This window comes from Molothrus aeneus, chromosome 19, assembly GCF_037042795.1.
Source record: "Molothrus aeneus isolate 106 chromosome 19, BPBGC_Maene_1.0, whole genome shotgun sequence".
Taxonomy (NCBI): domain Eukaryota; kingdom Metazoa; phylum Chordata; class Aves; order Passeriformes; family Icteridae; genus Molothrus; species Molothrus aeneus.
In genome coordinates, this window is record NC_089664.1 from 8,642,576 (window position 1) to 8,670,520 (window position 27,945).

Consider the following 27,945-nt stretch of genomic DNA (forward strand, 5'->3'; position numbering starts at 1 on the left):
AATTAAGGATGGGGTTCAGGATGGGAATTAAGGATAGGGTTAAGGATGGGGATAAGGATGCTGTTCAGTAAGGGAATTAAGGATGGGAATGAAGGATGCAGTTCAGGATGGAATTAAGGATGGGGTTCAGGATGGGAATTAAGGATAGGGTTAAGGATGGGGATAAGGATGCTGTTCATTATGGGAATTAAGGAGGAGGTTCAGGATGGGAATTAAGGACAGGGTTCAGGATGGGAATGAAGGATGCAGTTCAGGATGGGAATAAGGATGGGGTTAAGGAAGGTTTTAACCCCCTGCTCCCCGTGGGGTCCCCGCAGCCTCAGCCGTGCTCCCGCGCCTGCTTTTCCCCCTCTCCCTTTGCCGTGTTTAGTTAAATTTCCCCCGCCTTACTTGATGTCACATCCTGTTCCACAGCCATCCCCTGCTAGTAGCCAGCCCTACCAATTCCTTTCTTTTTCTTTTTTTTTCTTTTTTTTTTTTTTTTTTTTAAATCCCTGTCCTCTCCCCATCACCCCCCTTTTCCAGGCAAACTTTTGGCAATAGCAGAGATAATCGCTGCGTGCTCCGCTGAATTTCTCTTCGCAAATGTCTTTGGAGCAGGGGAGCCATTAAAAAAAAAAAAAAATTAAATAAATTACCAGACAGCCAGCACCGAGAGCAGAGGAGAGAAACTGGGATCCCAATAAATATGCAAAGTGAAGGCTCTGCTGAGCAGATTTCTGGCATCGCTTCCCGAGGGTGCTGAGAGCCACCCGCAAAATCAGGCTGGTTTTTTAATTATTATTTTTGCCGTTTGTCTTTTTTTTTTTTTTAATAGCGTTTTGTTGTCCTTTTTTTTTTTAATTTTTTTTAATATATAAATTGAAATATTAATAAGAATAAAGGAGGCAGCGAGGCTCGGGGACGGCGCAGGGGAGGCTCGCCCGGAGGTGATCTGTATGCGAGCTGCCTAGAACGGGCTGCGAGAGATGCAACCGGCAAGCAAGCTGCTGACCCTCTGCTTCCTCATCCTGATGGGCACAGAACTCACCCAAGTAGGTCCAGCTCTTCCTTTCCCCACTCCCCCTCCTCCTCTCCCTTTTCTCCCCAACGCCATTTTCTGCTAAACCTCGAGAGCAGCACAGGAACCTGCCGGGGCATGGATGCTGCACCTGCCCGGGGATGCTGCACCTGCCCGGCCGCCCCTTCCCCGAGCATCACCTGTGCCCTGCCCCGCACCTGGGCACGGACCACGCTGCCCTGGGGGGGATTCGGGCCGTGGGACCCCCGCAGGAGGGGCAGCCACTATGGGGGATGTTGGGGTCACCTCTCCCGGCTCACCTGGGGGGCTGCGGGACCCCTGGGTGGGGCTGGAGCTGCTGGCCCGGGTGGCCACAGGGAGCAGGTGGGAGTGCTGTCCCTGCTTGTCACCCCCCACCCCGCCGGGTTCTCGTGTGGGGGTAGCTGTGCTGGTTTTAGGTGACATTTAAATGTCCCTTGGCGTTGGCATCTGTGACAGCCGGGTGGGAGACGGGGGCAGTTGATTTATCCCCCTCTCTCCACTCCACCTGCTGGTTTTTTGGGGGTTTTTTTTGGGTTTTTTTGCCTGGATTTCCATGCTTTTCTCTGCTGTCCCAGCCCCTGGGCTGAGTGAGGCTGAGTGGGGTTGTGGGGGGAGGAAAGGAGGCACCCAAAATCCGTCTCTTGCAAGTGGAATTAAAACTCCATTTGACTTCTTGAGGCTGACTGGGGAGAGGCAGGCAGGGCGATTGTCTTTTGTTGGTTTTTTTTTTCCACCAGTCCCTGAGGAGAGGAAGAAAAAAAGTAATTGCAAGAGGATGCTCTAGATTGTGGGGTTAATTGTGGTGCTGCCTGGAAGCACAAAAAAAAAAAAAAAAAGGAAAGAAAAAGCAGCTATAAATAGGAGGGGAATGGAGGCTTCTTAGTGTAGGAGCAATTAGCAGCTGGGCTCTCATCCTGGCTGCTTTCTGGAGATGATTCTTCCCTTTCTCCCAGTGACAAAGCCCTCCCTGTCACTGCCCTGCTGCTGAAGTTTGAGCCCCTGGAGCCTTTTAGGCTTTGCACCCTGCCAGGATTCCTGGGAGGATGCAAAGCCAAAAGGAGAGCCCAGATCTGCCCCAAATCCCGAGAGAAGCCGAGCAGCCCGGAATGCAGGAAGGGAAAGGGGGGAGAAGCCGAGCAATCCGGGGGCTGTGGGGATGAGGAGGGGTGGGGAGGAAGAAGCAGAGCAGCCCATTGTGCGTGAGGATGCTGAGGGTGCGCATGCGCCGCACCGGACAAAGAGCCAGGACCACCAGCACGGCGGCTCCTGCCCACCTGGGCACGGCTGGGGGCGGCCACGGGGCACGGGGGGTGGCAGGGATGTCACCCCAGTGCCCCTTCAGCTTCCCCAGGGGTCACAGCACAGCCTGGGCACCCGGCGCTGTCAGCCCCTGGCCGGCCTGGGCAGCATCGAGCGGCTCTGGGGGATTTTCCGAGGGGAAAACAAGGGGAAAACAAGGGGGAAACAAGGGGGAAAAGAAGGGGGAAAAGAAGGTGGGAAAAGAAGGGGGAAAACAAGGGGGGAAACAAGGGGGGAAACAAGGGGGGAAACAAGGGGGAAAAGAAGGTGGGAAAAGAAGGTGGGAAAAGAAGGTGGGAAACGAAGGGGGAAAAGAAGGGGGAAACAAGGGGGGAAACAAGGGGGGAAACAAGGGGGGAAACAAGGGGAAAAGAAGGAAAAACCAAGGGAAAAACTAGGGAAAACCAAGGAAAAACTAAGGGGAAACAAAGGAAAAGCAAAGGAAAAACAAGGGAAAAACAAGGGGAAAGCCAAGGGACAAACAAGGGAAAAGCCAAGGGAAAACAAAGAAAAAACAAGAGAAACCAAGGGAAAAACAAAGGAAAACCAAAGGAAAGCCAAGGTTTCTGCCCTGCCTGGCTCTTTTCTCCTCTCCTTGCTTCCTCTGTGACTGCAGCACCTCAACTTTGGCAGCAACTTTAAATCGTGGTGGGCACAGGGAGCCCAGCGGATCCTGGGCAGAGAGCCCTGCCCTGCTGGTGGCAGGAGGATTGAGCCCCTGCTAAAGCCTGGCTTAGCTGAGCCGCCCTGCTGGGGCTGCTCTCAGCTCTGCAGTGCCCACCTGGGCAGGTGCCCTGGGCCTGGCACTGCAGAGCCCTCCTTGCCCTGGCACAGCTGGCAGGTGCCAGCCCCAAATGCTCCTGCCAGCTCGGGCACTGCCCTGCTCCGTGCCAGGCTGGCTCTGCTGGGCCCTCCAGAGAGCCTGGGCAGCAAGGGGGGAGGCTGGGGCATGCAGGGGGCTGATCTCAGCTTTGCTGCTGGTGCAGGAGCTGCTGCTGACAGTGACAGGACAGGCCACAGGGAAGGGAGAGCTGGGGACAGACATGGGCACTGAGCTGGGGACAAAACTGGGGACAGAGATAGGCACAGAGATGGGGACAGAGATGGGCACAGAGCTGGGGACTGAGATGGGGACAAAACTGGGGACAGAGATGGGGACAGAGATGGGGACAGAACTGGGGACTGAGATGGGGACAGAGATGGGGACAGAGCTGGGGACTGAGATGGGCACTGAGCTGGGCACTGAGCTGGGCACTGAGATGGGGACTGAGATGGGGACAGAACTGGGGACAGAGATGGGGACAGAGCTGGGGACAGACATGGGCACTGAGCTGGGGACAAAACTGGGGACAGAGATAGGCACAGAGATGGGGACAGAGCTGGGCACAGAACTGGCACAGAGATGGGGACAAAACTGGGGACAGAGATGGGGACAAAGCTGGGGACAGAACTGGCACCGAGCTGAGGCAGATCTGGGCACCGAGCTGGGTACAGAGATAGGCACAGATCTGGGCACTGAGCTGGGCACTGAGCTGGGCACCGAGCTGGGTACAGAGATAGGCACAGATCTGGGCACTGAGCTGGGCACTGAGCTGGGCACCGAGCTGGCTCCCAAACAGGGCTGGAGGGGCCAGCCTGGCCTGGCTCTGGGATCCCTGGGGCTCTCTGCAAGGCGTGGGTGCTGCAGCACCCTGGGGTGCCCCCCTGGGTGCAGGGAGGGTGCTGGGGGCACAGGGGCGATGCCAGGCTGAGGCTGCAGCCCTGCTTTGCCCAGGGCTCCCAGACCCGGCTGGGGTGGGGTGACCTGTGTGGGACAAGGGGGGAGCTGCCCCCAAACCCCCCCAGGTGTTTGTGCTGTGCCTCCATCCCCCCTGGCAGGGCTGAGGGGAGCCCTGCACGAGGCATTTCCCCTCTCTGAGCTGCTCTGTGCCCAGCCCGGCCTCTCCCCACGGCTCAGCCACACCCTGCAATGCCCCATCCTGCTGGGGTGCAGGGTTTGGGGTGCTGGGCAAAGTCTGGGGCTGCCTGTCCTTGTCCTCCCCTTGGGGACACCCAGGGCACCTCTCCTGGTGCCCATGGGGGGACAGAGCCAACCTCTGCTCTGGAAGGATCTGCCAGGAGGGCAGAGCCTGGGGCTGCTGTGGGACAGCCAGGGCAGGCAGCAGAGGGGGGGCTGGGGTGCCAGCTGCTGGCTGGCTGGCTGTCTGTCCGAGCTGTCCCTTTGTCCTTTTGCTGGGATATTGCAGTGAAAACCTCCTGGAATTCCTCAAAGTTCCCTCAGGAGCTGCAGGGTGCTCCCACATCCACAGCCCCAGTAATTCTGGGAGCAACACCTTCCTGATATGAAACGTTTATAGGGCTTCTGCAAGAGGGAAAAAAAAAACCCCTAAAAATATGAATTATCTTCATTTACCCATTGATTTTCCCTAAAAGAACTTCAAGTCCCTGTCAGGGCTGTTTGCAAGGGGAAGGAGAGGCGAAAAACCTTAAAAATATGAATTATCTTCATTTACCCATTAATTTTCCCTAAAAGAACCTCAAGTCCCTGTCAGGGCTGTTTGCAGTGCCCAGCCCAGCTGCCTCCTGCCCATGCAGGATTTCCCAGTGCCCAGTTTGGTGCCCAAACCTCCTCCCCCTGGCAGGCAGACACATGCACAGGGGTAGGATTAAGCTGCAAATCTGCAGCCTGGAACAGGAGGCAGCTGCCTCATAAACCAATTTGTGCCTTGTCTTGCTTAACTTCAGCTGGAACCAATAAAAAATTTAAAAAAAAAAAACAAAAAACAGAGGTAATTTCCAGCCCTGGCTCGTATTTATTGCTGGAGTTATCAGTCCTTGTAATCAGCATTAGCACCACACGTTAATACAAAGCTAATTACTATCAGAGGCAATTAAGCAGAGCACTGGGGGAAGCTGGAGCAGGGAGGGGACAGCGTCACCTCTGCTCTGCTGGAGCTCCCCACAAAAGGGGACAAGGCCGGGACACCCCAGCAATGCCCATCTGGGATTTGTGGCTTTTTGGGGTGCCCCAGGCGGGCAGGGGCAGGTGGGCTTGGAGAAGCAGAGACACAGAGATGTGCCTTGGGACCAGCAGCCCCCAAATGTGGGGCACAGCAGCTGGGAATGCTGATTTTCCTGCTCCTGCTGGTTGTTCCTGCTCTCCTGGAACCGAGCCTGCTGCCAGCCCCCACACTGGCTTGAGCTGCACTCCTGACCCTTTGATCCTGCTCAGGGACCCCTTTTCCTGCTCAAGAACCCCTTTTGTCCTGCTCAAGGACCCTTTTTTCCATGCTTAGGGACCCTTTTTCCCTGCTCAGTGATCCCTTTTATCCTTCTCAGGGACCCCTTTTATTCTGCTTAGGGACCCCTTTTATTCTGCTCAGGACCCTTTTTCCTTGTCAGGGACCCCTTTTCCCTGCTCAGGACCCTTTTATCCTTCTCAGGGACCCTTTTTCCCTGCTCAGTGATCCCTTTTCCCTCCTCAGGGACCCCTTGTTCTGCTCAGGACCCTTTTCCTGTGCTCAGAGACCCTTTTTCCCTGTTCAGGGACCCTTTTATCCTACCCTTTTATTCTTCTTAGGGACCCCTTTTATCCTCCTCAGGACCCCTTTTATCCTCCTCAGGACCCTTTTATCCTTCTCAGGAACCCCTTTTTTCCCTGCTCAGGACCCTTTTATCCCTCTCAGGGACCCCTTTTCCCTCTCAGGGACCCCTTTTTTCCCTGCTCAGGACCCTTTTTCCCTGCTCAGGTACCCTTTTATCCTACTCAGGAACCCTTTTATCCTCCTCAGGACCCCTTTTCCCTCTCAGGGACCCATTTTTTCTGCTCAGGACCCCCTTTTTTCCCTGCTCCGGACCCTTTTTTCCCTGTTGCCAGCCCACCCTCCCCATCCTGCAGGGACAACAGAGGGACAACGTCAGCACTGAGCCCAGGGCCAGGAGCAGAGCTGTGTTTGCTAGAAAGCAGCACAGAGAACAATTCTTCCCTGGGAACTCCCTCAGGGACTGGAGGTGCGTGCCTGACCCAGGGAAATGTGCCCAAAAAACTCCTCCAAAAATCAGGAACCTGGGCTGGTTTTGAGCTCTTGGCACCTGCTGCAGATCCTGGGCTCAATGACAAGAGCAGCTTCAGCTGAACACAGCTTTGGGCACGTGAAGGGGACGTTCCCTTGCAGAGTTCTTGCTCCCAGAGGAAAGGAGAGGTTCCAGAGGGTTTTTCATGCAGGAGCAGGGAGGGTCCAGAGCTGGGAGCTCATTTCCCAGAGCAGCTTGGGCTGCCTGATCCCAAAATGTGCCTGGCCCTGGAGTCAGCCGCAATTCTCACACAGATTTACCAGGAACTGGCAGGGATCCTTTCCTTTCCTTTCCTTTCCTTTCCTTTCCTTTCCTTTCCTTTCCTTTCCTTTCCTTTCCTTTCCTTTCCTTTCCTTTCCTTTCCTTTCCTTTCCTTTCCTTTCCTTTCCTTTCCTTTCCTTTCCTTTCCTTTCATTTTCTGTCCATCTCTGCCTTCCCACAATGAGGGGAAAACTTGTGATCAGCATCCATCTCCTGCAGTCAGGTTTGTGCGAGTGGTGGCAGCAAAAAAAAAAGTGACAAAAACCAGGCAGAAACCTCGGGATATTTGGAATTGTGACCCCCAAAACCGAGGGGGAGCTTGGTGCCATTTCCTGTGAGCTGCTGAGGCGCCCCTCAGAAGGCTGGGATGGGCACAGAGGGGGCTGTGGCTGCCCAGGACGGGCTGCAAGGGGTGAGAAATGGAAGGGTGAAGGGTTATTCATATTTTTATATATTCATATATTCATAAACCCTCTCTTTGTGCCCAGAGCAGGGTCCAGGCCTCTCCCTGGGTGCCTCTGAGGTGCTGGGCAGAGGGCACAGAGCGAGGCAGGCTCGGAGCCCCGGGCTGGGCTGGCACCTCTGTGTGCCCAGCACCACCCAGCAGCCACAGGAGAGGCTCTGAATTCGGGCACTTCTTCTTCTCTGTGTGGTTTATTTGGAGCAGAAATCCTCAGCCCTGCACATCATCCCCAGCAAAATTTGGCAGCAAGAGGAGTGCCAGGGGGCACAGCCCCTCAGGTGCTTTTTAGGGGTTTTTTTGGGGGGTTCTCTCCTCCCCACAGCTGCACCCTTTGGGGCAGGGGTGCATCACAGGGACAGCCCCTGGCATCAGCATCTGGCACCAATCAGGGCTCCAGGAGAGGTGGGAAGAGGCACTGGAGGCAGCAAAGCCTCCAAGGGGACCCTTCAGAGCCCCTCCAGCAGCTGCAGGAGGGAGGAAAATCCCAATCTGAGCCTTTCAGGAGGGAGGAAAATCCCAATCTGAGCTTTTCAGGAGGGAGGAAAATCCCAATGCAAGCTTTTCAGGAGGGAGGAAAATCCCAATCTGATCTTTTCAGGAGGGAGGAAAATCCCAATCTGAGCTTTTCAGGAGGGAGGAAAATCCCAATGCAAGCTTTTCAGGAGGGAGGAAAATCCCAATCTGAGCTTTTCAGGGGGGAGAAAAATCCCAATGCAAGCTTTTCAGGAGGGAGGAAAATCCCAATGCAAGCTTTTCAGGAGGGAGGAAAATCCCAATCCGAGCTTTTCAGGAGGATCCCTGACATTCCAGAGCCAGGTCCTTGCAGAGAGGACAGGCCCCAGTGTGTCCAGGCCACCCCAGAGATGTCCAGGACAGAGAGGAGGAGCTCAAAGAGCAGGATTGGGGCTGTCCTGTGCTGCAGTCTGCAGTCCTGACCCCTTTTCCCTGATGTGGGAAGGGCACTGAGCTCATGGCACAGCTGGCATCGTCCTCCTGGGTGTCGCCTCAGCTGTCCCCAAGGCTCCAGCGAGGTCTGGGGCTGTTAAAATACCTGATTTTAATAATTTTAATTTTAATCCAGATTTGAACAGGGATTGGGTGTGGTTTATTTAGAGCAGGAATTCTCTGGTTTATTTACTGTTAAAATCCCAGATTTGAACAGGGATTGGGTGTGGTTTATTTAGAGCAGGAATTCTCTGATTTATTCAATGTTAAAAATCCCTGATTTGAACAGGGATTAGGTTTATTTAGAGCAGGAATTCTCTGGTTTATTTAATGTTAAAATCCCAGATTTGAACAGGGATTGGGTGTGGTTTATTTAGAGCAGGAATCCTCTGTCCTGTGCATCATCCCATAGCAAAATTTGGGAGCAAGAGGAATTCGGGGCACTTTTTCCTCTCTGTGTGGTTTATTTAGAGCAGGAATCCTCAGTCCTGCACATCATCCCCATAGCAAAATTTGGGAGCAAGAGCAATTCGGGCGCTTTTTCTTCTCCAAGCAGCCAGGAGAGGGAGACAGTGACCGCCGTGTCCCCGCGCTGCCACCGCCGATTGTCGCCGATTGTCGCCGATTGTCGCGCACCCTGACCCTGGCGGGGCTCCCCCGGGCTCCGAGCTCTGCGTTCTCCTCTGGCCGTGTCCACAGGGGTCCGAGGATGAGGGAAGGGATGAGGATCTAACTCCGTGTTTCAGAAGGCTTGATTTATTATTTTATGATATATATTACATTAAAACTACACTAAAAGAATAGAAGAAAGGATTTCATCAGAAGGCCGGCTAGGAATAGAAAAAGAAAGAATGATAGCAAAGGTTTGTGGCTCGGAGAGAGAGTCCGAGCCAGCTGGGCTGTGATTGGCCATTAATCAGAAACAACCACATGAGCCCAATCCCAGATGCACCTGTTGCATTCCACAGCAGCAGATAACCATTGGTTACATTTTGTTCCTGAGGCCTCTCAGCTTCTCAGGAGGAGAAATCCTAAGGAAAGGGTTTTTAATGGAAAGGTGTCTGCGACGTTCTCCCTGCCGGCAGAGGAATTTTCGGGGCAGCAGCTCCTTTGGGAGACCCTGGTCTCTGATTTATCCCGTGCTCTTGCTCTTTCTCTGCCCAGAATGCAAAAAAAAAAAAAAAAACAACAAAATAGTGCTCAGGAGAAAGCTGAGCTCCACCACTTCAGGGGTTCCTGCAGATGTGGTGGTGGAAAAGTTGATTTTGAAGGACCAGAATCCAGCTGGGAAAGCCCCACCAGGGCAGACAGGGCCACCTGAGGCTCTTCCTTGCTGCTTTCATGCTGGTTCCTGTGTTGGGCTGCAGAATAAGGAAAGGCAGCTCTCCCACATGAAATTCCCTGGGTTTTTGGTTGGTTTATTCTTTTTTTTTTTTTTTTTTGCCACACTGGGCTTTTAAAAGCAGGTAGGTGATCAGGGTGAGGCACAGCTCCTGTGCCTGCACACCACCTGTGTCAAAAAGTGACAGAAGTCATTGTCCTGCTCACTGCAGCTCATCACACACCAGCAACTCCAATTCCTGCTCTGCACAGCCCTGCATCCCTAAAAAGGGGAACAGCAGCTCCTGGGAGCCTCTTTTTCCACCAGATCTGGGATTTGGGGTGGGCTCAGCTTCCATGGCCATGCCTTGGGGAAGGGCTGTGACCCTTCCTGCTCCTGGCAGGTCATTGATGCATTAAGACTTTTCAAAGGTCTTTAATTTAAAATTTAAAAGGGTCTGGAAGAACATTTTGATGTCCTTTCCTTAACTCCATGAATCTAGGCAGCAACAAAAAAAAAGAAAACAAATTCCAAAATTCCCCCAAAAATGCTGCTTTTGATTCTTTCATAAACACTGCAAACAGGAGAGAGAAAGAAAGAAAGAAAGAAAATCCCCCAGGATTTCTCTTTTTCCCCCATTATTACAGGTACAGCTCCTCTCTGGGCTTTGCTGGCCCTGTCTGGAGGAGCTTTAATCATGGCAGAGCAGGAAGGGAATGGGAATGAAATCACCTGCCTGCCCTGCCGGGAAATGAGGTTTCGGCCCAGCTGGGATCCAGGGCAAGGCACAGGAGGGATTTTTATCCAGAGCAAAGCACAGGAGAGATTCTTAAATTTAAATACTGCAATATCCACAGGATTAATTCCCATGTATGTGTCTGGAGCAGACAAATATGAGGAATAAACTTCCCTGACAAACTCTGTTCCCAAAAGGACCTTGGGGCTGTTGGGATATCAGCACTGGGGTGGGAAATCAGAGGGGCAATCAAGGCCTGAGCACAGCAAAGCACCTGGCAGAGCAGGGATTTGGGATTCCTCCTAAAAGGTGGAACTGTTCCAAGTGTGCGGGGTTTTTTGGGGTTTTTTTGTTTGTTTGTTTGATTTATTTTTGGGTTTGTTTGTTTTTTTTTTTTTTGCCTGATGAAGCTGCTCCTGCCCCCCCAGCCTGCTCCTGCTCCCTCTGCCCAGCCTGGCTGTGCTGGGATGATCCCACAACAAGGGCCACGTCCCCAGCAGGGGACACAGTCCTGGTGAGGTGGGACACGGTCCTGGCGAGGTGGGACATGGTCCTGCTGAGGTGGGACAAGGTCCTGGTCAGGTGGGACAAGGTCCTGCTGAGGTGGGACAGGCCAGCTGAGCAGGGATTGCATTTTGGGCCTTCCTGCTTCCCTGCTGGGATGTGCTCTGCACATCACCCGGGTGCTGGATGTGAGGTGGGTCGAGGTTTTGGGGCAACCAAACCCCCACCCCAAGAATCCACAGCAGTGGAACAGCAGCTCTGGAGGGCTCGGGTTTGGGGCTGGGCTGGTCAGACTCTGGTGGGAATGTGGTGGCTCCCAGGGCCAGCCCATGGAGCAGCTGAGGCTCCCTGCACCCGTATCAAGGTTGGGGCTGTGCCACAAGGCAGGGGTGACACTTGTGTCCTCTGCAGAGGGACAGGGGCTTCATTTCTGTGCTGCTTTGCACAGGGAGCTCCGAGGTTCTCTTAGGGAAGGATGCAGGAGCTGTGGAGTTCTGCTGGTCGGAGGTTTGGCTTCTGAAGTCACCAGGGCACTTCTTCAAGCAGCTTCGGGACGCCTGAGTGGTGACCAAGCCCAGGTGACATTCCAGGCTGGCCGGACAGGCTGTGCGCCCTTTGCATCGCTCGGCAGCCAATTCCTGCGCGGGGAATGAGGCGGGAGCAGGGCTGACCGTGAGCTTTGGTTTGTCCTTCGTGCTGTCGTGGCAGGACGTGGCGAGGTGACAGTCGGGGGTGTGGGGGATGCTCTGACAGCCCAGCCCGCTTGGACCTGGGGACCGCAGGGGACCCGCAGGGGACCCAGAGCCCGCGGGTCTGTGCGGGAGAGGTGCCACACTGCGGTGAACGGCTCCGGCTCCCCTTGGTCCTGGCACGGCTCCGTGTCCCCGCCGTGTCCCCGCCGTGTCCCCGCCGTGTCCCCGCTGTCCCCGCGACCACCGAGCGACCCCGGCCCGCAGCGCCGCTCACAGCCGCCAGAGGGCGCCACACGCCGCAGTGGGGGAGCCGCACCCCCCAAAATCCCTTCCGCCTGCTCCCCAAAATCCCTTCCACCTCACCCCAAAACCCCTTCAATCTGCTCCCCAAAACCCCTTCCGCCTCACCCCAAAACCCCTTCCATCTGCTCCCCAAAATCCCTTCCGCCTCACCCCAAAACCCCTTCCATCTGCTCCCCAAAACCCCTTCAACCTGCTCCCCAAAACCCCTTCCACCTCACCCCAAAACCCCTTCCATCTGCTCCCCAAAATCCCTTCCATCTGCTCCCCAAAACCCCTTCAATCTGCTCCCCAAAACCCCTTCCACCTCACCCCAAAACCCCTTCCATCTGCTCCCCAAAACCCCTTCAATCTGCCCCCCAAAATCCCTTCCACCTGCCCCCCAAAATCTCTTCAATCTGCTCCCCAAAATCCCCTCCATCTCCCCCCCAAAACCCATCCATCTGTTCCCCAAAATCCCTTCCACCTGCTCACCAAAACCCCTTCTACCTCCCCCAAATCCATTTCATCTCCCCAAAATCCCTTCCACCACCTCCCCAAAGCCCTTTCCACCTCCTCCCTAATTTTCCCTCTCTCCTCATTCCTCTCCCCCCACCCAATTTATCTCCTCAAATCTTCTTCCCTCCCCCCAAACCTTTCTCTTCCTTCCCCATGCCTGTCCCCCTCTGCTCAATCTCTCCCCTCTCCCCAATTCTTTCCTTTCTCTCCAAGCCTTTTCTCCCTGATCCTTTCACCTCTCCCCAAATCTTTTCTCCCCAAATCTTTTTTCTCTCCTTCCTTCCCCTTCCCTGTCCCAAACCTTTCCTCCCCATATTTTTTTTTCTCTCCTTCCCTTCTCTCCCCCTTCCCCAGATCTTTTCTCCCCAAATCTTTTATCTCCAAATCTTTTCTACCCATACCTCTTCCCTTTTCCCACTCCCCTTTTCCCAAACCTCTCCTCCCACTCCCTTCTCCTCAGACCTTTTCTCCCTGATTCTTTTAAGTCTCCCCAAATCTTTTCTCCCCAAATCTTTTTTCTCTCCTTCCCTCCACATCCCTGTCCCAAATCTTTCCTCCCCATATTTTTTTCTTTTCTTCCCCATAATTTTTCTTCTCTCCTTCCCTTCCCTCCTCCTTCCCCAGATCTTTTATCTCCAGATCTTTTCTCTCCAAATCTTTTCTCCCCAGATCTTTTCTCCCCAGATTTCTTCTCCCCAGATCTTTCATCCCCAAATCTTTTCTCCCCATACCTCTTCCCCCTCCCCATCCCTCCCCTCCCCTTTCCCCAAACCTCCCCTCCCACTCCCTTCTCCCCAAACCCTTTTCTCCCCTCCCTCCCCGCACTCCGCCGTCCCCTCCCTCTCGCCCATCTCCCACCGCAGTGTCCCCCCTGCTTGGGCTCTGCCCGTCCCTCCCGCTCCGGTCCCGCCCCGGTTCCGCCTCCCGCAGCCGCTCGCAGGGGCTGGGGCTGGGGCTGGGGCGCAGGGAGCCAGCCCCGCTCCTCCGGCTGCACAGCGGGCACAGCGCCGGGCAGGGCACAGGAGGAGGAGGAGGAGGAAGAGGAGGAGGAGGAGGACGATGGGGCGGCGGCGAGCGGCGGCGGCGGCGGGGCGGCTGGCGCAGCCCGAAGGCAGCGGCATGGAGCCCGGCGCCGGTGCAGAATGAAGGGTGCCTGCCGCCCCCCCCGCAGACATGTCTGTGCCTTTACTCAAGATTGGAGTCGTCCTCAGCACCATGGCCATGATCACCAACTGGATGTCGCAGACGCTGCCCTCCCTCGTGGGGCTCAACACCACCAAACTCACGGCGGCCACGGGCGGCACCTTGGACCGCAGCACGGGAGTAAGTGCGGGAGGGCTGCGGGGCACGGGGAGGGCTGCCCGGAGCATCCCGGAGCATCCCGGAGCATCCCAGCATCCCGGAGCATCCCCGAGCATCCCGCATCCCGGGGCACGCCAGCCTCCCGGAGCATCCCCGCGTCCCGGAGCATCCCGGAGCGTCCCCGCATCCCGGAGCGTCCCTGCGGCCGCTCCCCGCCGCCGCGCAGTCCCTCCCCGCCCGGCTGTCACATCTCTCCTTGCCCAGGTGTCCCCGTGGCCGGCAGGGTCCCCCCCTGCAGGATCGCCGCCCCTCGAGTGTCCCCGCGGTGCTGCGGGAGCGGGCATGGGGCGCTGGCAGGGGATGGGGGTGACGGCGCAGGGAGCGTCTCTGCCTCTCCCCTCCTCTCCTCTTGCTCGGCCACCCCCCCTTGGCGCCGGGGGGTGACTCGGCTGCCTCCCCGCACCGTCCCTGCCGCCGAAGGGATGCAAAGTTTCCCTCGTGGCCGCTGCAAAAGCCGCCGAGGGAGCGGGCGCGAGTCCCGGGAGGCGCCTCCGCTGCTCTCCCTCCGCGATCCGCCCTGGAGGGATGGGGGGGATGCAGCCGCGCTGGGCACCCCCTGTCCCTGCTCTGCTGGAGAGCTGGGGCCGTGCCTGAGCTTCCCACCTTGGGAATGGCTGGGAAAATCATTGCAGTCTGTCTGTCTGTCTGTCTTCCCTGAGCAGGGAGAGTCGGGCACCTTTCTCCTGCAGGCTGCACGCTCGTGCTTTCTGACAGAGCCCCGCTGCTGCAGCTCTGCTGTTCCCGGAGTATTCCGTGTGGTTCTTGTGCTGCTCAGTGAATGGAGCTGGGATCTTTTTATTTTTTTTCTCCACGTTGTCAGGGTTTATGAGATCCATTTATTATTCTTTTTTTTTTTTTTTTCCCGGTTGTTTTAGTCAGGGAATCCAATTGCGCGTCCGCCCGGGCATGTCTGTCAACGTGGGCATTTGCAAGGTGATTTGTTCTGTAGGGAAGTGGTGGAAGGAACATTTCCCTTCTGGTTGGGGACACGGTGACACTTTCAAAGTGCTCCGAGCCTGGGTTAGGATTAACTAATGGATTATGCCGTGAGACAGAAGGAAAATTGAGAGCAGAGAGGGGAACGCGCTGTGTTTGGGGTGGGCTCCGTTCCCCGGCGTGCCCTCAGCGCTGCATCGCGTCCCTGCTGGGGATTCTGCACAGGGCTCGGCTCCGGGCTTCCCCTGCCTGGAGCGGAGGGGAGAGATTGTCCGGGAAGGTCCTCATGCCCGGGGAACGGGCACAGAGAGGGGGGGAACGGAACTCGGGGTGTCCGTAGGTCGGGGTGTCCATACCTCGAGCGTCTGTACCTCGGGGTGCCCGTAATTCGGGGTGTCCGTGCCTCGGGGTGTCTGTAATTCGGGATGTCCGTGCCTTGGGGTGTCCATACCTTGGGGTGTCTGTGACTTGGGGTATCCATGCCCTGGGGCATTCATAATTCGGGGTGTCCGTACCTCAGACTGTCCAAACCTCGTGGTGTCCGTGCCTTGGGGTGTCTGTAATTCAGGGTGTCCGTGTGTCCGTGCCTTGGGGTGTCTGTAATTCAGGGTGTCCGTGTGTCCGTACCTCGCGGTGTCCGTGCGCTCAGCCCAGCGCGTCCCCGGCTGCCAGACCCGGCCCCAGACCCCGGCGGGCTCTGCAGAGCTGGGGGCACTGCTCAGCCCTCGGCAGGGCGCTGTGCCCTCCCTGGTGGCCCGGGCACGTCCCTGTCCCAGTGTTAAGGGCTCTGTCCCCATCCCTGTCCCGGTGTTAAGGAGGGCTCTGTCCCCATCCCTGTCCCCATGTTAAGGACTCTGTCCCCATCCCTGTCCCAGTGTTAAGGGCTCTGTCCCCATCCCTGTCCCCGTGTTAAGGAGGGCTCTGTCCCCATCCCTGTCCCCGTGTTAAGGAGGGCTCTGTCACCGCAGCAGGGCAGGGCTCCCACCCCGATGTGCCCAGCACCCGGAATTTTCACTGTTCCCTGTGTCCCTGCTTTCCCACTCGCGTTGCCTTCGTGTCTTCAGCTCTTCCTCTCCTTTTCAGAGCTTTCTCTGATTTGTCCCCAATCCATATTTTTGCATTCCAAGTGAATTTTGCCAGCTGGGCCCTCGGAGGAGCCTCCACTCCCTGCCACGTCCTCATCCCCCTTCACCTCCCAGAGCCCTGCCAGGCCTCCCCTGGTTAATTAACCCATCTCTCCCTGTGTTAATTAGGTGTTGCCTACCAACCCAGAGGAAAGCTGGCAGGTGTACAGCTCTGCCCAGGACAGCGAGGGACGTTGTATATGCACAGTGGTGGCACCTCAGCAGACGATGTGCTCGCGTGATGCCAGGACAAAGCAGCTGAGACAACTCCTAGAAAAGGTAATGCTTGGCCCCTGCTGCCAAAAGTGCTTTGGTTTGGTGGGAGAGAAACCTGAGCTGAGCCTTGGTTTCCAGGGAAAACCCCTTGGGATGGTTTTTCCATGGGGAGCTGTCCCTGTGTGTGTAGTGGGGAATAATCAGCTGAGGGCAGGAGGAGAATTCTCTTTAAGTGTTTTCTGAGAAGAGAGCCTGGCCTAAGGTCAAGGGAAAACTGCTGAGATCAAAGCACCAATATTGAACCGTATCTCTAAAAAAAAAATCTTAAAAATAAAAAAAAAAATCCCTTTTTTTTTATTCTGTTGGCACAAGCAGTTTGAGAGCAGACTCAGCAACAGGAGAGGAGAGAGAATTAAAAGCCCAAAGCCAAGCTTTTCTAGGCAAGGTGGTATTGAAAAGGTCAAGTGAAACCCTGCAAGCTGTCGCCAGCAGGTAGCACAGAGATGACTCTCTGTGGTTTTCTGCCTAACGTTGACATCCTCTTGATTAGTTTTTAATAGTCTGCTGTCCGAAAAGATCAAAAAAATCTCATTAGGGAAACATCCCCAATAACAAGGAATTTTCCAGATAATAGATTTCAGTGAAGAAATGCTGTTTCATGTGAAATTGTGCTCTTGTCTTGCAAATATGAGCTGGCTCCTGTGCTGGATATATAATTAAACCCCATCCCCTAATGCTATATTGGCCTGTGCCGTGCATGACAAAAGAATTTTCATCCTGCTGCTTTGGGGAAAGCTGCTGTATTAATTCCCTCTAACAATATTAAACCTCCACTTAACTGATTTCCCCATGTGCTGGGGACAATAAAGCCAGCCAGGAAACATTCAGCCCTAAAACAATCCTTTGGGTTGTCAGAGGCTGCTAAAAATAATCCCAAGTCAGGCTTTTCTTTCTCACAGCAATAACACCCTGGGTGCTTTTGCTCCTGAGAGGCAGCAGGATTTATAAACAGCTCAGAGGTGCTCCCAGAACTCCTCATCCACTCCAAACAATCAGGATTTGACCCAATGCCCTCTGCTGATGGGCAGGAGTTGGGAATGGGAGACCTGGGATAATATCAGGAGGGTGGAGGTGCTCAGTGGGGGTTTTTTTAATGCAGCTCTCTGGCTGCCAATGGAGAAAAAGTGAGGGAGGAGCAGGATTTCTGGGCGTGTGTTGTGGGATATGATACCTGCCTGCTAATCTGGCTGCATCTCACTCCCACGCTAACCTATATGAAAAACCCCAAAATAAGGAACAGGCTCTTAGTGCCAGACATCTGATCCCGATGGAGGCTGAACTGGTCATCCCTGGAGGTGCAAACAACTGCAGAGCAGAGCTTCCAGCTTCCCAGGGAGGATTTCAATCCTGAAATCTCCTTCCCTCAGCTGGCATTCTAACCCTGGCTCTGCGATGGGGGGAAATTGCAGCCCCTGGTTTCTCCCTGGCAGCAGAGGAAGCAGCACAATGTGTCAAGGGGGAAATTGTGGTTGGGCTTTCCAAGGAGCAGGCGTGGAATTCACCCATGGAAATGGTGTTACAAGGCATCAGCTGCATGTGTGTGCACACAAAGCAATTAGAGCATCTTCAGGGAAATCTCCATGCAGGAATCTTTTGGGATTTGGAGGTTCAGAGCTGCCATCCGTCCGTGCTCAGCTCACGGGGATGAGGACGTGTGTAGGAAGGGAAGGAGTGCTGGGCACCCTGGCAGGTCACAGAGGGGAAGGAGGGCAGCCAGGGCTGCTCAGGGTGTTCAGCCCAGGGTTTGACACTCGAGGGGTCTGAGCTCATCCTTGGCTGGGCCACGCCGAGTCCTTCCAGCCTCACACGCGGCAGGTGCTGAGTGCAGCCCTTGGACTGCACCCAAACCAGGACATCGCCTCAGTCCTGCTCATCATCAGGTTGTGTTTGATCTCCAAACAGAAATCTGATTGATTGATTTATTTGTTTATTTGTCTGGCCCTGTTATCGGGCACAGCTTCCTCTTCTGCCGGTGAAACCATTTCTGGTTTCCTGCCAATCCTTCCTCTCAGCCAGTGCTGATTTCCAGATTTTACAGCTCTTTTTGTTCCTCTGGTGGTCACTCCCAGGACGGTGCCATCTCTTCTCAGCCATCACTGCCTCGTGCAAACCTTATCAGATGAACTTTTCGTTTCCTGAACCATCAGCTGAGTCCATTTCTCTGCTGATTTTTACCCCAAACCTTGGAAATCTCCCCCAAGATTCCTCTTGCTCCATCAGTTTGTGCAGCTCCCCAAGGCTGAAGGTTGATCCCAGCTGAAACCCCAGAGCTGGGCTCAGAACAACCCTTTTGGAGCTGCCAGGAAAGGCTGATCCACAGGGAAGTTTGAGCAGGGTTTAAACCTTGGATCTGACCTTATAAACCTCACTGAGGTCATCAGGCCAACGCTGACTCCCTGTGACTCTGGTTTAATTGTGAATCAGCTCCTCAAACAGGATGACAAGAGCAGCACTGGAAGCTTCATTTGTATTAATTTCCTATTTCAACTGCTAAAAATAACTCTTTTCTCCCAGAGAGCCACAGGTATCTGTCTCACATTATCTTGGTGAAAATGAGGTTTCAGGCTGAGAGAGGAGGCAAAAAGCATTTTCAGGCGAGGTTGGAGGACTGCAGCTGATGGATGGAGCTGAGGGAATTTAAGAGGCACTATCCTTGGGCCTGAGTTCATTAGAGCACTTCTGTACATGCTTCAGCCTGGGCTCCAACAGGCTCATTGAAACCTAATCATGTGCCAAAGTGCTTTGCTGGATCAAGGGCATAATGTGCTAATGAGGGAAAAGAGGCAGATCCTCAGTGCTGGGGCTGGCAGGATTCTCAGGCTCATCCCTGCAAATCTGGCCAGGACCTCGCCCGATGGAAAACAACACAGGCAACAAACACCCACTCTGGACTTGTGAAACCCACCCCAGAACAGCACAGCAGCTCATTTGAGGCACCTCTGTGCAGAGGCACGTGAGGAGAGAATTTTCCTGTGCTTCAGGGGGGAGCAGAAACGTTCCAGAGGTGTTTGAGGGCAGCAGCCTGGGCGAGATGCTCTCAGAGCAGAGCACGTCCCTCCCTTCCCACCACCTGAGAGAGAGCCCAAGGAGCCTCCCAAAATTTTACTCAGCAGACTCAGGTATTGCTCTGTCATTACAGAAATGCTCTTTTTCTGGTTATTTGCAGCTGGGGTTAGGCACTAGTGGAATAAATGGGATTAATTTTGCATGAGCCCTACAAGTCACCCCTCTCTCTGCTCCTTGGAACAATTCTGCTGCTCAGCTCGAAGGACAGGCTGGATGACTGGAATAAAAGTAGCTTGGCAGCCCAGCCATGCTTGTCTAAGGCTCCTCTTCTCCTGCCTCAGGGCACAGAGAGGTCTTCAAACCCCTCCACATGCAGCCCAGGTGAATTAACACCCGCTGAGAGCTGACATTCCCTTCGGTAGGCACAGCTTAATGAGAGCTGACCAGGCTCTGGCTGAGCTCAGCTTTGCTCTTTTCTCCTCCGAACCTTGTTCTGCACTTCCCTGCTCCTCACACCTCCCTGAGCAGCTCCTGGGGAGGTCAGGGTGCTGCTGCTGCTTCATCTCTGAGCCTCAGAGACCACAAATAGCTTCACCTTTGCTGAGGAACACTCTGGCCCCCGGAGCAGTTGTACAGAACACTCCAAAGCCTGTTGGCCTTTGCCATGCAGCTCATCCATACATTTTTAATAGACCCCTGCAATAGTTTCAGTGTCATCCTGCATGAGCAACGGGCACTGTGATGGTTTTTCCAAGCTGGAGGGGCACCCTTGGCATTTGCCCTGTGCTGTCCTGCCGTGCCCTCACTCTGCCACTCCAGGTAAGTCCCAGCCCACCGCAGTGGGATTTGCCAGAGGAAATGTGGGATTTTCACCACTCCTTCCCTCCCCACCCCAGCTTGGCTGCAGTGAGGATGCAGACAGGAGCGGATGTGGCACCCATCCATCCGGGGAGCAGATCCATCCATCCACCCACAGCCGAGCAGGATGGGAGAAGGATGGGATCAGGATGGGAGTGGGCTGGGAGCAGGATGGAATCAGGCTGGAGCAGGATGGGAGCAGGATAGGATCAGGATGGGAGTGGATTGGGAGCAGGATGGAATCAGGATGGGAGCGGACTGGGAGCAGGATGGAATCAGGATGGGAGCAGGATAGGATCAGGATGGAATCAGGCTGGAAGCAGGATGGGAGCATGATGGGATCGGGCTGGGAGCAGGATGGAAGCAGGATAGGAACAGGATGGGATCAGGATGGGAGTGGACTGGGAGCAGGCCGAGAGCAGGATGGGAGTGGGCTGGGAGCAGGATGGAATCAGAATAGGAACAGGATGGAAACAGGCTGGAAGCAGGATGGGAGCATGATGGGATCAGGCTGGGAGCGGGCTGGGAGCAGGATGGAATCAGGATAGGAACAGGATGGAGACAGGCTGGGATCAGGCTGGGATCAGGCTGGCTCAGGAGCAAGGCCCTGACGCAGCAGCAGCAGCAGCAGCAGCAGGCTGGGTGCCTGATTCACTTTACCCACAGACGTCATGGTGGTGGTGGCACGGCTGGGGTGACGTGGCGGTGGCAGGAGCAGCACCCGTGGGCTGAGCCCTGTCACGTCCCCACCGTGGGACAGACACGTCCGGCCCCGCTGCAGAGCCCTTAAATACGGCTTGGTGCTAAATAGGAGCTGACGTCAGACCCGTTCCACCTCTCCCAGCCTGGAAAACAGGAGGGAATATCTTAATAAATCAGATGGCAGCCAACCTTCAAAATCAGGTCAGCCTCGCTGGCGTTCCCCTCCCCTCCTCACACCTCCAGCTCGTTTTGTCACCGCCAGCCCAGCCAGGCTCCTTGCATCATTCCCTGGCGGGGCCAGATGGGCTCCGGGCGGGAATGCGGCACCGCTCGGCTCCCACAGGGGTGCCAACCATGCCCGGTGCTCCCCGGCCCCAGGATGCCCTCCCTGCCCCTGGGTTGGATGTGGCAGGTGCTGCTGGAGCAGGCTGGGTGGATCATGAAGTTCTGCTGGTTTGTGCTCACCAGGGGATGGAAATGTGCACCTGGGCTGGAGCTTTTCCCCCCAGCCAGGTGTGCTGCTGTCACCTCTGAGCTCACCCCGTGCCACAGCAGGTGCCTGTCAGAGAGGCCAGCCTGAGTTTAACCTCAACTACACCCCTCATTTCCATGTCAGATTGCTGAATCCTTCTCTGCAGAAAGAAAAAAAAAATCATTTATGAAAGCAGTTTTGCTGTGTTTTAGAGCACGGGGTGGTAAGCTGGGAGCTGCTGTTGATGAGGCAGTAAATAATGCATGGGCTGATTGCCCTTTAGCTGTGCTGAGCTTGTGGGAAAGGTCAGCCTTGGGATGCAAGGGGGGCTGCCTCGCTGCTGGCAGCACTTTTTAATGAGTCCCTTCTCGTTTGGCAGGTGCAAAACATGTCCCAGTCGATAGAGGTGTTGGACAGGAGGACTCAGAGAGACCTACAGTATGTGGAGAAGATGGAAAACCAGATGAGGGGACTGGAATCCAAATTTAAGCAAGTGGAAGAAAGCCACAAGCAGCACCTGGCAAGGCAGTTTAAGGTAGGTCTGATTTCCAAACTGCTACGGGAGCTGTGCCCAGGGGATTGTGGCCCTGGCTCCCATCAGGGGAGCCCAGCTGTGGGGTCCTTCCTGCCCAAAGCACAGCCAGATCCAGGCTGTGGCCTCACACCCTCAGCCCTGCGTCTTGTTTTAGGGCAAAAGCACAAATCTCAGTGCTCCCACACCCACCTGGGTGCCCGAAACAGGGCGGTGCAGGGTGATTCCATCAGGGGGGTCTGCAGGGAATCACCCCAGCTCTGGGTGAGGTGGGCTCCCCTCTGTGGCCAGGCAGCTTCTCCATGCCATGCCCAGCACCCATTTCTTGGGAAAAAACCCCAAGAACTGGGGCTCCCTTTGCATTCCTGCAGCACGTGGCAAACCACAGCGGGCAGTCACCAAACCCCATCTCCCCTGGGGGTGGCTGGAGAAAGGAGTTTATCAATCAAACATCACCCCCCCTGAAAAAAAAAAACCCAAAATACAATTATTACAGCTGTCCTCAGGCTGGCAACCTGCACATCTCCAGGATTTTGGCCAATTTGGGGTGTTGGCAGCAGAGGCAGCACCTTCTGATGGGTTTTGTGTGGTGTCCTGGTGCTGGGCAGAGGGGGAGAGGAGCTGCAGCCTCTGGAATGCAGCTGGCACTGGGAGCAGTGGCCAGACCCTCAGGAAGTTGCTTGAGGATGAATGAAATTGCCAAAAAAGATGTTCTGAGCAATACTGGAATTTTAAATTTTAGCCGTGCTGCGGGTTAATAGATATAAAAAATCGAATGGAAAAGATTTCTGGTGGAATTTGGGGACTTTTCTGATCAGCCACCCAGCTGATTCCCACCCTCATTTGCAGGCAGCTGGCTGGTATTTTAAAGCAGATTTTTTTTTAATGCTAAATACTGAAATACCATGATTATCTCATAAAAAGCTGGGAAGATGGTTCTTAAAACTTTTCACCAACTCCACCTCCTCCGCTCCCCATCTCCAGTTACTGCAGGACCCTAAATTTAGCTCTGCAGTCTGGATGGAAAGACTTGAGCATGAGTTTCTTTTATTTAATTATTTCTTTATTTCAGTTATTATTGTTTTCCCCCCCTCCACCACTCTGATGAGTTCAACCTTCCCCATTGCCCAGGGAACTTGAAATGAAATAAAATTTAAAACATTCCCCACGTGCGAAGCCCGGGAGGGAAAAATCCTCTTGGCTTAAATAGGAGGGGATGGATGGGAAGGAGGCTGAGGAGGAATTCCTGATCCTGTTCAGCCCCAAAAAGCTTCAGGACACAGGCAGATGTCACAGCCCTGGGTGCTGGGAGCTTGGCCACTGTAATTTGAGCAGCACCAGGGACTTTGGGTGTTCTAACACAGCTTCATTAACGGGTAGGTGCATGCATATTAATGTCTACTCATTAGCTGCTGGAGCAAAGCATCTGCAACAAAATGCTGCATTCTGAGCCTTTAAATAAGCAAAAAAGCAAAAAAAAAAAAATTAAAAAAGAAAAAAAAATTCATTTCTGCAAAATCCATCTGATAATGAATTTTGTTTTTCTGTTCCGTGCTTGAAACCAGTGAGGAATTTTTTGTCTAATTTGCTGCCAAAGCAGCATTTGAAAGAACAGGCACAGCATTTTGTTCCTGCTAATGCCAGCATTAAACTGTGAGTGCTTTGGAGCTCTTGTGTTGGTTTTTTTTCTCTCTTTAGTGCCGTAAGAGTATTTGTCTATGAATGGCTATCTATATAAGGCAGGTTAGTGAGCTAGATCCTCAACAGTATTTCATTTTCTTGCTTACAGGGCTAACTAAAAAGCAAGTTTTTTCAATGCTGCAGTGACTGAAGAAGCAGTTCACTCCCATGTAACCATGAAAAGAGGGCCACAGAGCATTTTGCACCATGCATTGATTTTTTTTTGATTATTTTCCAAATTAGCACCATATCTCACTAAGGAACCTTGAACCACACAACCGAGATCTTCCTTTGCATGCAATTGTAGATGCATTTCATGAATAGTTTGAAACCCTTGTCAATGCATATATATCTTATTTTCTTTTATTTTTTGGAAAGAAAAAAAAGAAAAAAAAAAAACAACAACTCTTTGTGTATGTGATCTGAAGCATGTAACCCTAAGATGTTGCATTCTAAAAATGACAAATAAAGGCCTTTCCCAAATATTTTGGTGTTCTGCAGCCTGTTTAATATGTTCTTGCCAAGACATCATTCGGACCAAAAATAATAATTGAGCTAATTTTAATGCTAATAATTGTGGGAAATGTGAACATTTCGCTCCCATAGGAAGCACCCAGGTCAAGGCAGAGTGTTGCAGATTTTTGCACGCATAGCACTGAACCGAGCTTATTTTAACCTTGCAGGCAATAAAAGCGAAAATGGAGGAACTTAGGCCTTTGATACCAGTGTTGGAAGAGTACAAAGCCGATGCCAAATTGGTATTGCAGTTTAAAGAGGAGGTCCAGAATCTGACGTCAGTTCTAAACGAACTCCAGGAGGAGATTGGCGCCTATGACTACGAAGAGCTTCAGAACAGAGTGTCAAATCTTGAAGAAAGGCTTCGTGCATGCATGCAAAAATTAGGTAGGCTCAGAACCACCACGGTGGCTCCAAGGCCACCGGCGCCAACGCACGCATCCCGGCCGGAGGCAGAGATGCCCCGCTGGACATCTGGTGCCGTGCCCGGCCGCGAGGGATGAGCTCCACGCAGCCAGGGGCCATCCTGCCAAGGGTTATGCCACCAGGAACATTCCTCCTGGGAGTAGTCCTGCCCAGGATTACTGGCAGGAGCAATGCTGCTCGTGGTGTGAGCGCTTCAGGATGCTCCTCTCCTCTCCTCTCCCCGCGGAGCGGAGCGGGCGTGTGGGCGGCGCTTGCATAAGTGGCAGCTCACGCTTATGCAAAGCCAACACTTGCACCCCTTTTGCTTCTGCATCCCTGGACCTGGTCCGTCAGCAAAGGGCTCTGCTCGTGGTGGGGGGTGTGGGGCTGTGCCTCGGTTTCCCTCGGTTTCTTTTCTTTGTTTTTGCATCTTGCCAATCCCCCCGGAGCAGAGCATGAGGAGCTGGGCCGCGGTGTGGTCCTGCCCCTGCGCGGGATGTGAATCCTCCCTCTCCCATCCCCTGAGGGAGCAGGGAGCCATTTCCACCAGGCTGCTGCTAAACCACCAGGGACTCGACCTCATCCAGAGGGTTGGAATTGACTGAAACTCCTGGGGCTGTTGTGGGGAGTCTCAGCTGCCACCAAACCCAACGCGTGGCCCCAAACGCAGGGGGAAGGAGGAAAGGGCACTGCCTCCCACAGCTGCAAGGACTCTCTGCACCATTTGTTGGGCCAGCTCTGACTTGATTTAATTTCTCCTTCTATTATTGACTTTCTTGCCACGCCATTTAGATAATCCAAACACATTAACTGCTCTGCAGTCTATTTTGGTAGCACATACGAAATTACACTCTCAGGTAACTTCACGGAAGATCAGATCTCTTCTGAGCACTTGATATCCTTGGCAAGGTAACACTTTGTTTCTCTCTTGGCTCTGCTGCTGGGGTTGATTTTGCTTGTTTCTAGATGCCTCCACACTGTGAGCAGCCACCTCCCCTCCATTCCCTCTGCATTTCCATTCTCTGGTTCCTTGGACGTCCCTTGCAGGTTCCATCTCACCCAGAGAGTAAAATTCCCATTTAAACGTGGATGCTCAGAGTATTTGAACAAGTCAGGCACCGAGGTACCCTTGGGACAGGTAAAAACCCCCTGGCCAAGAGAGATCAGAGTTTAATTTCTCATTAATTAATGAGTGCTGGTGGCCCAGGCTTGGTTTGAGAGCAGGACAGGCTGGGGCTTTCTGCCCCTTTCCCTGTGATGGCCACAGGGAGGGCAGCAGGGTTGGGCAAGGAGGGAAACTCTCACCTTGCCCTCACCCTCTTGAACTTCCCCCTGAAAGCCTCATGGGGACATGGAGTCCCCAATTCCTGGAGCTTTGTCAGGTGGGCACGGTGCAGTGGGAAGATAAGGAAGGATGAACAGATAAGAAGGAAAGATAAGAAAGGAGAACAGGCCCAGGAGGGTGGGGTGGACCAAGGGCACACAGAGACCTCCTGGCGGATGGATCCTCTCATCCCTGCCCTGCTGAAGGCAGAGGAGAAGATGCCCAAGGAGGGGTCCCCTTGCTGCACCCAGAGCCTTCAGCCCATCCCCTGAAGATGAGGAGGAGCTGTGGGTCACAGGGAGAGGAAGCAGCAGCAGGGGCAGGGATTTGAGACTTCAGCCTTGGGGACAGTTCTTTCAACAAAGCCATTCCAGCCAGGGAAGCTGGGACAATCCTCCCACTGACCCTAGGCAGGCTTTAAGGAGTAGCTCCCAAACCATTCAGGGCTCCAAAAAATTAGAATCTGCTCTTGGACCATTAACCCTTTCTGCACATCCCATCCCTTCACACTCAGGTCCAGCTGGGACCAGCAGCCCAGGTAAGAAGGAGGCAGGTAGGGATGCTGAGCTCTTGCAGGTAACCTTGTCTAGGAACTTTTGGCAGTTTCTAAAAATCTTTTTGAGTCTTTAGCTGGGCTTTTTGGCTTCTTCCTGCCCTTGCTCTCTCTCTGGGGTCAGGGCAGCTCTTTTGCAGCAGCCCTGGCTGCTCACAGAGATGGGTTCTGTGCCTCCCAGAGGCTCATCCCAGAGGATTTGCTGCTCACTCAGGAAGCTGATTTATTTGGTCACTTAAAAGAAAGAGCACGGATTGAATTTCCAATGCTGTTTATCTCTCTGGTGTGTAAACCACTGGAAATGGTTGCTAATTGAGTTAAATTCAGATAACAGCCTTACAAATGCTTTGCTGCCACACAATGAGGCCCTGATTGCCGAGGATTTCACTTTGCCGCAGGTTTTCTGCTCCGTTGGGCTCGCTGATGTCTCAAGGAGAAGGTTTTAGCTGGGAGAAAGGTTTTTCTGCTGCTCCCCTGGAGTTTGTGTGCCCCAAACAGGGTCAGGGAGCTGCTGCAACAAGCACAGGCCAAGGGGAGGGGAGGGATGTGCCACACTCACACCCAGTTCACCTCTCCCAGGGAGCTCTGAGCCTTGGCAGGGCCTTTTCCTTAGCCAAGGTCCTGTTTTGCATTTTGGGTTTCCTAAGCATTATTGATGGATCAATAGTGAAAACACTTCCTGACCCTGGCATGTGTGTGGAGGGGGGGAAAAAATCAATAATGGCAGCTTCAATCTGTGTTTCTGTTTACACTCCTAAAGATCCCTATTTACACAGGGATTTTAGCCTTTGCATTAATGTTCCTAAGAGGAGGTGCAGGGCTTGGCACTCCTTGGATCTAGGGGTAATTTAACTCAGGCAGGGCAAGGGTTCCTTGGGGAAAATCCTGGTGCAGGGATGGGCATGGAGCCATCTCTGATGGTTTTGGGATGGAGATGGAGCCATCCCTGATGGTTTGGGATGGAGATGGAGATGGAGCCATCCCTGATGGTTTGGGATGGGGATGGAGCCTGATGGTTTGGGATGGGGATGGAGCCATCCCTGATGGTTTTGGGATGGGGATGGAGCCGTCCCTGATGGTTTGGGATGGGGATGGAGCCATCCCTGATGGTTTGGGATGGGATGGAGCCATCCCTGACAATTTTGGGATGGGATGGGATGGAGCCATCCCTGACAATTTTGGGATGGGATGGAGCCATCCCTGACAATTTTGGGATGGGATGGAGCCATCCCTGACAATTTTGGGATGGGGATGGAGCCATCCCTGACGATTTGGGATGGGGTGGTCCCAACCAGGCAACAGAGGCAAGATCCAAGCCCAGCTGAGCTGCCACAGCCCCATCCCTGCCTGGAGGGCTGTGACTGGGATTGGGATTGGGATTGGGATTGGGATTGGGATCAATCCTTGGCTTCCTGGGAAGATGGAGCAGGATCCTGGCTGTAGCAGCAGAACCACAAGCCCAGAAGGAGCTGGTGCCTGTGCGTTGGTGGAGGAGCTGCTGGGAGCTGCCAGGCAGGACTTGTGGGCAGCATCCAGAGCTGGAGAGGAGGTGGTGGCACCCTGGGAGGAAGGGAGGGCTGGTCCCACCCACTCCTGCTGGAAAATTCCTTGTGCAGCTGAAGCGGGGATGCATCTCATGGCAGGACAGAGGGACACTTGGGGAAAGGCTGATTTGTGGCCAGGAGAAAGGAGCTGAATAGCTCTGGGTGAAGAGGAGCGAAAGCAGCTCCTCTGTGAGGCCCTAAATCTGCTCCTCACAGGTTTCCCTGTCCTGGACCCCTGGGTGAGCAGCAGGATGAGCTTTTCTGTGGCACAGCTGTCCCTGAGTGACCTGGAATTCCCATAGAACCCCATCTGACAGGGGGGGGCTCTGCAGAAGGCTCAGCTGCTGATATTGCAGGTGTGCTGTGCATCTCCTCAGGTGGGTGAGGATCCCAGGGGCTGGAGCTGTCTGTGCCTGGGTGGCAACGCTCACTCAGGATCTTCAAAATCCGTGTTGAATTCCCCCCAGCAGCCTGGGATGGGTTTACAGCAGGAGAGAGAAGAGCCCTCCTGCATTGCTGA

General features: G+C 54.1%; 1 protein-coding gene across 3 annotated transcripts in view; it reads left to right on the forward strand.

The window, feature by feature from the left end:
• Positions 1–494: 494 nt before the first annotated feature.
• OLFM1 (olfactomedin 1) overlaps positions 495–27,945 on the forward strand; it is a 35,945-nt gene continuing 8,494 nt past the window's right edge. Inside the window, exons 1-5 of one of the 3 annotated variants that reach the window (XM_066563097.1) lie at positions 495–764; positions 878–1,034; positions 15,687–15,836; positions 21,251–21,406; positions 23,767–23,986. In XM_066563097.1, the coding sequence (XP_066419194.1) occupies positions 969–1,034; positions 15,687–15,836; positions 21,251–21,406; positions 23,767–23,986 (592 nt within the window). In that variant the 5' untranslated portion in view covers positions 495–764; positions 878–968. Of the gene's footprint in view, positions 1,035–13,180; positions 13,459–15,686; positions 15,837–21,250; positions 21,407–23,766; positions 23,987–27,945 lie in introns of those variants that run through there. The other 2 variants (XM_066563096.1, XM_066563095.1) reach the window with 2 other exon arrangements.